Consider the following 14,682-nt stretch of genomic DNA (forward strand, 5'->3'; position numbering starts at 1 on the left):
TTTATATAAATTCCTCAGGACGGAGTTACTGTTTGCTGCAATTTGTTTCTCCTGCCTTTACTTAAAAGGAATTGAAATTGATAAATTCATTTTTTTAAATAAATAATTTAAATTCTATCAATTATAGTCTCGAAACCTTTTATTTCTCTTATAAGTCCGACGTTTCGGCCAATCCGGCCATCTTCAGGGACAATCTTAATACACACAGACACTATTCCTTAAAACTTTTATCACAACAATTGTATTAGTATCACATAGTATAATTGTATTGTATCATAAATATTGTTGTGATAAAAGTTTTAAGGAATAGTTTCTGTCATAAATGATTTAGATTTTGTTTTAAGTGAATATTGACTAATTAGAAATTGATGTTTTGAATTGGGCAGAATAGTCTGCATGGAGTTTAGAATTTTTTAAATTATATAATTTCAAAATTGTATTAAGATTGTCCCTGAAAATGGCCGGATTGGCCGAAACGTCGGACTTATAAGAGAAATAAAACGTTTTGAGATTATAATGGATAGAATTTAAATTATTTATTTTTAAAAAAATTACCAGTCTCAAGAAAATATTAAGATTATAAATTTGATAAATAAATATCAAAATTCGTATTTTCCGTGATTAATTATTTAAAAAGACAACAAACCGATGAACTTGTGAGTCAAATATCTTTTTTTTAGTTTGGCACATGTATTTTTTTGTGATACTTGCTAAAAGGCCCAATCACAAAAATTATTATTTGACTCAAAGGGTCTTCAGTTTGGTGGCTTTTTGAATAAATCATCGTGGAAAATATCATGGTATTTATTATTATTATTATTATCATATATTATATCATTATTTATTATTATTATGATTTTTATTATTAATATTATTTAAAAAAAAAAAGAAATGAAGTAGTCTGCATTATGAAACATGTAATTTATGACGCAGTATTTTAAAATGGGAGTGGGGAAAAACTACAGGATGAATTCTAAAGATCTTTGATAGGTTAGTCAGTCTGAACTTTTTCAATATAGTACTAATATTGAAGCAAAGAGATGGTTATTATTTAAAAACTATTCATATTTCATGTAGTATATACATAAGATAATTAAATTTCATTAAATAATAATAAAAAATCACCTAAATCAAACCAGTATTAACGATGATACAGCGAAGTTAATTGTTATCAATTACGTTACAATAGTTACCTTCTTATCATATCATCATCTATTCAGAGTGTTTCAGGGTTAAGTGACCAAACTGAAATTATGAATTAAGGACCTCAAAACAAGAAAAAACTTTCCTCTGAAGATATATCCGCAAAATCTTTGTTTAGGAGATATTCACACCTAAAGATTTTCATTGTTATGAATTATTTATGTTATATGAAATAAATAAATCTTATTTATTCGTTCAAACTACTTTATTAATTAAACGTAAACATTAAATTCATATTGAATGTTGTTCAAAGTGATTTCCTTGAGCATTAAGACAGGCTTCTTTTTCAACAGCACCAGTGGCAGAACGGAATATGTGTTATTGTTTTACAAGATTCAATTATCCTTCTTCTTAAGGAATTAAAATCATTGACCGGCCTTATGAGTCTTATTGTTTAAATTTAATTAATAAAGTAATTAAAACAAATAAATAGGTTTTATTTATTTCATATAACGTAAATAAATCATAACAATGAAAATCTTTAGGTGTGAATATCTCCTAAACAAAGCGTTTGCAGACATACCTTCAGAGGAAATTTTTTTCTAGTTTTGAGTTCCTTAGTTCATATTTTCAGATTGGCAAATTGGCAACCCTAAAACACCCTGTAGAATATATCTTTATAAACAGTACTATTGTTGTATTATTGATAAAGTGATTGGTATGGTTGTAGTAGATATTGTAAACTTAATAAAATTATAATAACTATAATTGTGGATACAAATAGGTTCATGGATTAATATGTATTTTGACATAGGCAGAATAGGCTGCAACTTTTTAATGACAGTGTTAGTTGTGATATTGTAAATAAGATATCCTTGAGAAAGGACAGAAAGGCGAAAACGTAGGAGTAATTGATAAATAAAGTTTTTTTTTTTTTTTACTTTTGTCTAGAAATTGTCTATCATCCGAATTCTTGACCAAACTGGTCGCCAACTCTGTACTTCGGTACCACATAATGGCTTGTTGGGCAGAATACGTTAAGATAAGACTATTATATTGATTTTCATTATTACAAGACCGGTTTTAATAATTGCGAGCAGAGGCTTAGAGTAGGTCGGGTTAGAATTACCGAGGTCGTTACCATGAATTGACCCTTCTGTAAATTGAAACCATTGCGCAATAAACAGAATTGATTTGTTAGTCGTCAATAAATCACTTCAAGCTGCTGTGATAATTTTCTTATACATATTTAACATATATGATTTGTCTTTTTGTGTTTATGTCAGAAATAGCGAAAAGAGAGAGCAAGTTTATTCGTTTAAGTGAGGCTTTATTTTTTGGGTTCTATTAATCAGATACATATTTTTTAAAATATGTATTTAGACCTATCGATTTGTTTTTTAACTTATGTATTCCCTTACCTTATTTATTCATTAAATTATTTCTTCTAACTTATCTATTCATTAAAATATTTCTGTTAACTAACTTTATTTATTTTTTTCTAAATCTATATATTTATTTTTTTTTTAATTTATTTGTTTCTTTTTATAATCTGATCTACTGTGGTGACTATTACATCTTTGGTTTGAGTTTACATTGCTGTCTGATGATAAATTTGTTTAACGGATCGAACATGGGCAGTGGTTCACTGGAAATAAAATTGTCAACTGAATGAAATAAAATTGTAAAATGTAATGAAATTGTTAAATTAAGAAAAATAAAATATTTTTATTTAGTGTATAGATGAGTATTGATTGTATAAGGAAAAGGTAGGAAAAAAAATAATTGTCATATAATGTGAATATATGTCCGATAATGGCTTGATTGGTATAGGAGAAAAATTAGTTTCCGCTCATTTCTATTGACATAGGACAGATAAACTGATGCATTACAATTTTTTTTTTAATGTGAATTATAATTTTTATAAAACTTTTATCTCTACTTACACGCAAAAGTATCACGTTCACCAAATTTTGGAATTTTTATATATAATTTCATAAAATTAGCTTAAATTAAAAGTACAGATTTTAATCCCCTTAATCATCAAGTCAATATTGAAAAACTTTAGAAAGTTTGATACTTTAATATTTAAAAATGTTTTATTTTTATTCGAAATCATAATATAATATAACTACTAATCACAGAATCAAAATTTTAAAAAATAGCACTACAGTCCCTATAAACAACTTATTCTAGAGAATTTTTTTCATAATCACCTGAAAACATTTGTTAGTACTATTCAAAGAAAACACTCGTTACTTGCGTTTCCTTGTTCCTTTTTTTTAAAGGTTAAATTCGACTCTTGATCTCTTAATCTTAAATTTAACAAATTTAAACTATAAATTAAATAATGTGTGTAATATAATATGAGAAATATATTTCAACCATTAATTGTATGTAACATGAATAAAATTTTAGCCCAAAAAGAGTAATAAGTTCCCAAAAAAAATTGCAAAATTGTGGAAAACTCCCAAAACGTACAATTTTTTTTGTAATATAACAGAATTGTTGTTTGAATGTCTTTGTCATGATATCTGTTAAATTTCTGTCCACCTTTAGCGAAATTTAAAAAAAAATGAAATTGTACGAAATCCGGTCTCTTAAGATTATAAGTTAGTGAATGAATGCTACAGATTAATACGATCTAGGTTTATTATATAGAATAATCTGATTAGTTAGTAGTTATTATTTGTACATTTATAAAATTATTTTAATTTTATAATTAAAAAATTAAATTAAATCTGTACCAACCCTTGAAGGGTCAGGAGTGCAATACTTTGTAAGGAAGTACTGTTGCTAGACCAACGGTTGTGCAAGGAGGCGATTTGGTCAGAATCACTCTCGACCACCAGATTTTTACCCAATTAAGGGTCCCCACTTTATGAGGCTGGATGGACCCCGGAGGGCTCACGAACCCACAGGGCTGACTCAACGGCTACATTGAAACATATAATAATTATCTGCCCTGCCGGATTCATTCATATTTAATAAAGGTTTAAAAATAATTTTATTTTTTTCAATTTCATTCACATTTCCTTAATGTTTTCCTTGAATGAATGTGTTTGAAAAAATGATTTTTATTAAATCCAGCCATCGTTGCCATCACCAGGCAAGGATGAAATAATTTAACTTTTTTAGAAAGCTTCAGTTTATTTTTTTTACAAACAAGATCTTATTAAAAAGTTCCCCAAACTGTTTCAACAAATGTTCTGAAGTACAAGTAGTTATTCAAAATGAAAACTTTGTTTCGGAGACGCGGTATGAACCTCTGGCAGCGCCTACAGAAACATTGGCATGTAACGAAAACATGTATTGGAATATGGTCCGGGTGCGGTAAAAAAAAAACTCAAATAGATTTTATTGAGCCAACGTTTCGCCCCACGTTTTGACCGCACCCGAACGTTGGCTCAATAAAATACTATAATCATCTACTATTTGAGTTGTTTTTTTTTTCGCACCCGGACCATATTCCATTCATCTATACACACGGTCAATCAATAATCTTCCAGAAAACATGTATTATTTTATTCCATTACGAAAACCAACATAATGTATGTATGATGTTTATTGTATTGTGTCAAATTTACTGGTTGCCCCAATAAATAACAAATATATATTCCTGAATGCTAGCCACTTTGATGTTCCTTCTCTTTTTCGATTAGCATATCCATAGAGGTTTCGCTTCTTCACACCTTTGAGGACAAAAATTAAGTCATACTAACAATGTATAAATATTTTATTATTATTATTTTTTTTTTAATTTACTCTACGTTTACAAAATTTAGGTTGCTTTGTTTACAAGCACGTACATAGAGTGTATGCAGCTACAGTGTAGGCCGTTTTGAAAACTTTTTTTTCAACATAGCTTCAATTTTAATTTTTTTTTATATATTTATTTAATTATTTCTTTCCACTTATCTATTCATTGAAGTATTTCTTTTAACTGACTTTTGTTTTTTTCTAAATCTGTATATTTATACATATATATATTTTGAATTTATGTGTTTCTTTGTATAAACTGGTCTACTGCGAAGACTATTATATGTCCTTGGTTTGACCCCACATTGCTGTCTAATGATAAATTTGTTTAACAGATCGAACGTGGATAGGGGATCACTGGAAATGGGAGGTCTGAGAGAATGAGATAGGGATCTTTCTATTATGTATAGTATTATACACTGCCAATAAATGATTTTACAATAATTTTTTTTGTAAAACTACTTTATGTCTATTAACTATTTTCAAAACCAAAATCATTTTATTACTATGACAGCATGTTTCAGAGTGTGACCTTTAAGTAAAGTTCCAATTAGTGATAATAATTTTTTTTAATAATTTTGTTTATATAACGTGTTTAGTTTTTCTATTTACTTTTCATAGAATAGGTGTGACATTCATTATTATATCAAACTCCGCAATAAATGCATCATTTTCTGACTATATATTCTAATATTCATCTGTATTGTATATTTTAATGATAAGGAACATTTATGTTTTATATATATTTTTAAATATAATTATTGTTAGTTTACATTTATCACTAATTGTGTGTTTCTATTACGTTCATATTATACTTTTTAAACAGAGTCTCATATGGTTTTACTCATTAACACTTATTATTTTATTTTTATGATCTCTTGGACTTGAGTACTCCACTTTTTTTCTTAGTTCAGAACTTGTAGTTGTATCCACATGAATATTGAATATTGTAGTTGTCTTGTAGCATATTTGGAGGTTTTTTGTAGCACATTTTATTTCATATTACATGGTGTACTATTAATTATTATTAGAAATAAAATTAATGTTTTTCTTTCGATGTTTTAATTTTGTTAACCATCAAAAACTGACTGCACCTTTACCATTTGTTTTTAAGTGGAAATAAAGCAGTAAATAAATTTTTGGGGTAGAGCAATATGGTAAAAATCAGACGAAAAAATAATAACAATAAATAAGTTCTAAAAGCTAAAATTATTAATGATGGTCCTCCTTACACAATTGGTTTATACAAAATTATTTCTAAAATATATAAAATATGTTTTTGAATAACTGGTAAACTATCATCTGGAATACTAATTCTCCTAAAAGTTAATTTAATTCTCTATAAACCAATATAAACATCATCTAAATCCCACTAGAATTAGGAAAGATAATAACCCATTTTATCTTTATCTTTTTCTTTAATCTTATTTTGATTATTAAGCAGGATAAGTTCAGTGACCAGATATTTTTTTTATCATGAGATTTATACATATCATGAGATATCCACTGATTATCGTATTTAGGCAACACAAGATCCACGATATACAGTAATATAATGATATATCATTATAACGATATAGTGATATAATGCATACACTATATTTTAAAATTCATGTTCTCAAATACATATACACATATCATCGAGTATTCACTCGTTTTTCGTTACTAAGTTGCTTGTATTATACCTACAAACTATATATTTTTCGTTTTTTCTTAACAGCACAAGATAGGTATTATTTTTTTCATAATATAAAATAATGGGAGAAGAGGAAAGGAATGTATAGGTCATAAAAATCTGATTGATTTCATTATGTAATGTATTCAAAACTATACTAAAATATACAATATATTACACAAAATATGAAACATTACAATTTTATAAATGTATGTATAATATATACAAAGAGGCACTGCTATGAAAACATCAGTTCTTTTCTTTCTTCTTTTGTTTCAATATAGTACAACTAAAAATTGAGAGTTCTCACTTACAAAATACCTTGTATTCCGTTACAAAATAAATACGCCACGAATGGTCTTTCTTGTATTGTACACTAGTATATACCTTGTACATAAGGTAGATTACGGAGAGACTACGTTAAAAAAGAGCTATGGCTCTGAAAAACAAAATAAATCTAATTATATTTACATTGGGAGCCTCTAGTCTACCTTCGACATTTCAAAGAATACCGGACATGAAATAATAATATACACAATATACAGTAAACATACAACAATGCGTTAAATAATTACATAGGATATGTGAAAATATAAATTAAAATTTAGAAAAAAATAATATAAACAATCAAAACTAAAAATATACAGGATCACAAAATATTTACATAAAAATTGAAACTTTAACGTAAATAAATTACAACCTACTTATCGAGTATTACATAAATGAAAAATTGTCCGTTTTATTTGCAATTTTTTCTTAAATTTATTTTTACACAAAGTAGGTAAACACTGCCTCAGCGGTCATTATGGTTAAAATAGTAGTATTTATCGAAAATATTAGTCAGTCGATTGAGGACGCCATGAGAAAAGATTCATAAATTCGTATACATTGAGAGTTGATAGTGAGCAGGCATACTAGAACTACGTGGGCCTGGGGCTAGGGATATAGTGACCGGGCCTACTAAGAAGCCAGGGGAGCTGGGGTCTGCTCAGGTCTAGGGCCGAATCCTCTTCCTTCTTCCTTTTGGTCCCTACCTCCTGAATAGACTTCAGCCCTGGCACAGGCCGCTTCTCCTTCTTGGTATTGTCCAACTTCTTCATATCGGCAGCTCTCATTAATTCGATCGAAACATCCGGTGTGACTTCTCTCCTTCTTTTGGCATCGTCCGGCTTCGGATTTTCCTGCGTTATTTCACATATTTCCTGAACTTTCTGCATTTCCTGCAATTTTCTTTTATAGCGTTGCATGCTCACTTCCTTTGAAGTGGGAGGAGATGCTGGTGTCGTGGTCTCAGCCTCCTCCTTCACCGGTTGAGGCTTGAATCTGTTGTTGAGCCAACTGGCCAGCCTAGATTCCCCATTGCCATTGGGACTGGGTGGTTTGTTATTTTGACCTGAATTATAGAGTTGTTGAATCCGCTGATCTAGAGTAGGCCCAGTTTTACTAATCACCCCCCCAGGGATTCCAGCTTTGCGCGCTGCACTTCCATTTTTTGGGAAAGTGGGTAATCGGTTGTTGATATTACTTTGTTGTATTAGACCGTTCTTATTCTCAGGTACATTGTTATTTAATCTCTGACCCGATATATTTTTCTGTTGGATAGATTTTTGTAAAGATTTACCGTTGAGAAAGGGTGATTTAGGCAGGACTGTCCGAGGCAAATTTTGGTGGATACCCTGCGGCCGAGGGGTTTCAGGCGACTTCCCGTTCATAGTCGGAATAGGTGATCCAGGGCTGTTAGATGTAGCTGTAGCTCCCAGCGTAGATGAGACGATTGGAGGAGTTTTGAGTTGTGCCATTATTGTTACGCTCCCATTACTAGTGTTCAGAGTTACTTGTGGGTTTTTGACACTAGCTGTTCCATTCATGGCAGGATTTTCTGGTGTTCCAGGTTCTGGCCACGACTTCTGATGTGGAGGTGATTGGTGATCATTTTGAGATTTCTGTGAGAGTAATTGTTGAGGTTGAGGCTGAGCCTGGCCTGACTGCAGTAACGGCTGCTGCTGGTTCTTTTGGTGCTGCACGGGTTGCTGTGTTGGTTGTTGTTGCACAGGCAGTAGAGGAAGTTGCTGCTGCACTGGCTGCTGTGAGAGTTGTTGCTGGATCGATGGTTGAGTCGATTGCTTTTGTGACAAATGTTGTGGGGATTGCTGCTGAAGCAAATTCTGTTGTGGCTGTTGCTGCACCAAATGTTGTTGTGGTTGTTGCTGAACCAAATGCTGTGTTGGTTGTTGTGTTTGTTGGTTCGTTAAAAGCTGTGGCGGTTGTTGCGCCAAATGCTGAGGCGATTGCTGCTGAGCTATAAGCTGTGTCGGTGGCGGTTGCACCTGCGATTGCTGTAAGACTGGTGGGCTTTTAGAAACCTTTAGCATTTGGTTAGTAACCTGTTTAACCTGATTGGAAATTATTCCAGATTGTTCACCTACAGCTGGCTGATGTTGCACCGGGAGCTGTGAAGACTGTTGGTCCTGTGGTTTCGTTTCTTTCATTTGATGAATGACTTGCTGGAGCTGGAGCTGAGGTTGAACTTGTAATTGTAAAATTTGTGGTTGTTGTGTTTGCAACTGTTGCATTTGATGACGCTGCACTTGTTGAAGGTGAATTTGTTGGAATTGCTGTTGTTGCAATAAATGTTGTTGTTGCAGATGTTGTTGAAGCTTTTGTTGCTGCTGTTGCATCAATTGATGCATTTGTTGCTTTTGATGTAGAAACTGCTGTTGTTTCTGTTGTTGCAAATGTTGATTTTTCATTTGCTGTTTCTGCTTTTGTTGCTGCATCTGTTGTAATTGCTTTTGCTTCTGTATGTGTAGCTGCTTCTGTTGCGGAGTCATGTTTAATTGGTGATTCGGGGAAGATAGAGGACTTTGTAACATTTGGGGACTAGAATTCTGCAACTGCGGTTGCTGGGCTTTATGTTCCGCTAAATCTGAGGCTATTTTATTTACAGATGGTTTAGGGCTAATTTTGCCATTTTTCTTTTCAACGATACCATTTTTAGGAGTAACAGGATGAGGCACAAGGAATTTGTGATCGTCTTTGTTGTCTACACGACACTGTCCCAACGACAGTAGGACACTCACTGAAAGCTCATCTTGCTTAGACAAGGCTCTCGGGGACGCCTGCATACTGTTCGCTTGCGGTTCAACTGCATCACTAATTTTCTTTTTATCTTCTTTCTTCTCTTCGTCTACCTTCTCTTTTTCTGGTGTCTCAGTTTTATCTAGTTGCGACGTTTTAACAATGTTTTCGTCGTTTTCCTTATTGTTTTCTACATTGTTCTCATCAGATTTCTTTTCAATGATCTTAATAGGCGAATTAGAACTTGTTTCTTTTTCTTCCTCGTTCTTTTTACTTTCTTTTGTGCTCTCAATAGAAGGTAGTTCTAGTGGTGGGGCTGTCAACTGCTTCATCACTACCTCTGGCATTCGATAATAAAACCTCATTGGACTATTCTGTAACAAAAAATAAAACGGTATAAGTAAACACTATGATGGACAAAAATGTTATCTTAATTAATTTTATGAAATAAAATACTTACTCTCTTCCAGGTGTAGATGTATGCAACATCCATCAAGGAATAAGAATCTGGAAGACACTCCCTCCTGTACATAATATCGACCTGAAACAAAAATAAAAAATAATTTTTAAATTATCTGGAATTCCAAAATTATTATGTATATACATAGTGTATAAGAAATATGTCAGAAGATTTTACCAAAATTTTTAAAAACACAATAAAATAAAGACAATTAAAATAAGCACTATACTTGATTACCAAATATATCCTTTTTTGGATTAATCTGAAAATAATTATTACGATTCCGTTCACTACAGAGGCAGGCTCCTCCAAAATTGATGGGACAGAGGGAGAGAGACAGTTACATAAGGCTTGAGGTGAGATCAGCTGTAAAGGGCAGAGAACAGAAATGTCAGTTGATTCCCTCCTCATTCGGCGCTTTCACTCTTCAGCACGTTACATAAAGGAGCGTCCCATTGTCCGTCCCAAGAAACAACCCTCTTTCGATGGATCGAATGCTGAGTTGTCCCTCCAACAATCGATATTCCGCAATACTTTACACGGTCGGGAGCCCTTCACTTCAAATAAATAAAATATCACAACCTGGAAGGTTGTTCTTGTACGATTCCTATAATGCTCTAGTATTTTTTCCCATAAATATAGAAATTAATTAATGGTTGTATATATTCTTTTTAATAAAAAATGAATATAAATACAATTATTAATCGAAATATTTGAGGAAACTGTGGTAATATTGAGCATATCCTTTTTTATGCAAAGATTCTGCACCCAGGCGGTTGGCGATGAAAGTTTTTTCCTAGATATTGTCAAAACCAAGTTTTAGTTATCTGTATGCACCTATTGTGTCAAGAGACTTTCGAAATAGATTAATTTTGTTTTCTCATATCTACCTTACTGTTTCTGCTTGCGTCCCCTGTACATTTTTAACCTTATAGCTTATGTAATTTTTTTTTTATATTCTAATCATTGTTTATTTTATAATAATACTATTTTTATTTCTTCCTTTCTTTTATTTTTATATAATTTCCTTTCACTAATTTTTACATAATTTTAACTCTACCTTAATTTACCCAGTTGTATCTTACTATACCAAAATGTTCTTAGTTCTTTTTGTATCTTTTTAGCCCTGAAGAAGCTCTACAAAGTGGGGCGAAACGTCTATAAATAATTGTTAACTATTTTTGTCCTGTTTTAACCCCGGCCCTGACGATCTTCTCCAAAATTTGAATTAATGCGGCCAGCTATTTATATATGTAGTTACTATGAACGTGGTACTGACACCTAAGTTATTGTTGTGTGGTTGTTATGAACTAGTTCCTTATTGTTTTCATGGAATATTTTAGATTTTCCTCATTCAGACCCCCAAGTAACAGCACTTTTCCAAAATGGAACCCATCCTCCAAATTGTATTACTTGATATAAATTCAAATATTGATTCAGATACTCCTTGTGTTATTTCAAATAACACTTTTAATTCAATAATATATATGATGGCAAAATATACTAAATTGAAAGCCCAACTTTGATTTCTTCTACTTAACTAGGAGTCCAAAAAAACATCATAATTTTGAATACATCCTTTTTTTTTTTTTTTTTTGCAACAACTATTTTAATTGAATTAATTCATAAACAATTTTTATGTAATCTTGTTTTTGGAAAATTCCATACTACCACCTCCTTCAATTATGGAATCATACTTTTATATATTCTCAATATTTGCGAAAAATGTAAGAATTTCTAAGCAAAAATTTATCAAAAATATAATTTTCTTTTGTTTAATGAGATAATAACGTTTTTTTTTGCAAAAACTAATTTAAATTAAAATGTTGATAACGTATTTATAGGTATATAAAGTTTTGCACCGACTACTGAACATTTTTGATCAATTAAAAATATTAGAAGGTAGACAGACAGGTGGGATATATGTGCCAGGTAGTTTAACCATTTTCCAGGCTTTGAGACCAGGCGGTTGGCCGAACAGTGAATCCTTGATTAGGGACTCGTGTCATGCAACACAGAAGTCAATTGGGTTACCACCGGACCACGCACATCCCAGAACACGCATATGCGGAGGGAACCACCACTGTGACTCAATTCAATTCGTATTGCTACGAAGATATTTCTCGATCTAGACAAGCATGAACCTAGACAAGACAGCCCTGCCAGGAGAGAGATGGCGGCAGAGAGAGACAGCTAGAGCGGTGCCCTTGGCTTAGATTTACCTTTTTTCGGTGGCCGGAGGGGGGAGGGGACGAGGGGCGCTGTTGCCACGTCTCATTACCGACCAATTAGCGCCCGGTATATCATCCTTAGCACTTTCTCTCTCTTTGTCATTTGTCAATTCCTTTTTCTTTTTTTTTTTTTTTTTGTAATAACAACGCTCGTTGGACTATTCAACTCTTCATCAGAGGACACGCATAGAATCTTCTCTCAAACTGAATAAAAACAAAGTATTTCCCGAAGTAAATAAGCACCCATAAAGTATAAAATAGAAAAATAGATTCAATGAGAATACGTCTTATTATCAAGTGGAACTACCAACAAGATAACATTAGTATTATAATTTCACTAAATAACTATACAAGACATTTTGGAACAGACAAAGTCAAAGTTTATGAATGATAATTTCATCCTTAATCAAAGCATCTATCAATTAAAAAAAAAACATAAAACCACAATCATTGAACAAACAATGGGCCAATTAAAGAAAAGGTCACTATCAACCACAAACCACTCACAACAATTACTTGCCACACTAAAAAAAAAAAAAACAGCTACCGACTAGACAGTGACAAATGCTTAAGCAACGAAAATATAATCATTTAAACCTTATCAGATACTTTGAAATAGGTTTTAATAACCTCAAAAAAATCTTTAATTATTTACTAATTCATCACAAATACAATAATAAAGGAACAGTCTAATATAAATCACATTCAATAATGAAGAACTAAGGCATTGGAAATACGCCAGCGGAACTTTTTGTATTATATAGTCCCGAGGCCTTCTTCTTTTCGCACCCGCAGAACATTATGGGGAATTAATTGTGCATTAAGGTTAGAAACTATAGTGTTAAGAATGTCATAGTACGTTCTTAGTATGGGCTCTATAGAGATTTTATTATTATTTATCTTGTTAGTTATTTATTATTATTGCTTTATAGAGATTTTATTACTGTTTATTTTAATTTTTATTATCATTATTACTATTTTATAATTATGGTATGAACATGATCATTCATTCATCACTATTACTTAGCAGATTTTTCTTATCAATAAATAAAATTTGGGCTTAATCTGTAACATCAAAAGCTTTTATATTTCTGCTGTTAATAATATTTATTTTGATATATTTTTTATTGATATAATTATTTTTATTTAATGTTTATTATCAATTTAAATTAAACAATAATTATTTTATTTATTATTTTTTATGCCAATAATGTACTAAATCTCAACAGACAGGGTTTTTTCTTCTATTCCATTAACTTTTTTATTAATGACAAGGATTATATAATCCTTTTTGTTATAAATTTAACATATGCGTTGAATAAATTTTTCGTAATAAATTAAATTTATTTACCTATCTGAATAGATTAATATTTCTGCACTAATATATACTTATTTTTTACTTTCTTTATTTTTCTACATCAGGTTTTTTATTTTGTTTGATTGTTAACATAACTGAAAAAAATTAAACTATTATAAAACACAAACTTTGAAGAAAAATTATGATAAACTAACTAAATGAGTAACAAGACGGTAGAGATCCCAAACTAAACACAAGACTGATTCCAAACTGCTAAGCCAAATAGAGGGTCTCTCCATCTCAGCTAATGAAAACTTTATAAAGGACAGATGGTTCCTAATCCTTAGGATGGTCTTAGCTTAGATGGTCCCTAAAACATTTCGTCCTTTACCTAAAAAGGACGGACAGGAAAAAATAAAATATTAACTGAACTCTTAAAACTCGTCTACAATCAATACGTTGTATCAAAAAAAAAAAATTATATATATAAATAATTGATCCTACAATTTCAAATAACGAAGAAGATTGTCAGGGTTTTGGTCAAAAAATTATAAAAATAGTTTGCAACTATTTATTTTCCGACGTTTCGCCCCATTTTGTAGAGCTTCATCTGCGCTAAAAGTTACAAAAACAATTTTTAAAAATAAGATCATTTTTACAAAATTTTAAATGTACCTGTATGTCAAAATGTTTTAAGTTGCTTTTTCATCTTTTTAACTCTGGTGAAGCTCTACGAAGTGGGGCGAAACGTCGGATAATAACTAGTAGCTAACTATTTTTGTTCTTTTTTGACAGCAACCCTGACCATCTTATTCGTTATTTAAAAAAATTTGTTTGCATAGGAAAATAATATAGAAAAAAATGTATTTTAATAATATTTATTTTAAACTAGCATGTAAACGTGAAACGTAATGTGAGAACTGTTATAATTTTTTATTTATGTTCAAGAAAAACAATCTTATAGTGTCATTATTATTTATAAAATATTTACTATTACTTTCATTTTATTTATAATTTCCCATTACACATACTGTTTGAA

General features: G+C 30.9%; 1 protein-coding gene across 2 annotated transcripts in view; it reads right to left on the reverse strand.

The window, feature by feature from the left end:
• Nucleotides 1-6,716: 6,716 nt before the first annotated feature.
• The window catches only part of LOC106689871 (protein suppressor 2 of zeste), a 142,109-nt gene continuing 134,143 nt past the window's right edge, over nt 6,717-14,682 (reverse strand). For both annotated transcript variants that reach the window (XM_014435069.2, XM_014435070.2), the window contains exons 8-9: nt 10,116-10,196; nt 6,717-10,029 (exon numbers count right to left, since the gene is read on the reverse strand). In XM_014435069.2, the coding sequence (XP_014290555.1) occupies nt 7,498-10,029; nt 10,116-10,196 (2,613 nt within the window). In that variant the 3' untranslated portion in view covers nt 6,717-7,497. The remainder of the gene's footprint in view (nt 10,030-10,115; nt 10,197-14,682) is intronic.

Source organism: Halyomorpha halys, unplaced genomic scaffold, assembly GCF_000696795.3.
Source record: "Halyomorpha halys isolate HHAL.00 unplaced genomic scaffold, Hhal_1.1 Scaffold1503.1, whole genome shotgun sequence".
Lineage (NCBI taxonomy): Eukaryota > Metazoa > Arthropoda > Insecta > Hemiptera > Pentatomidae > Halyomorpha > Halyomorpha halys.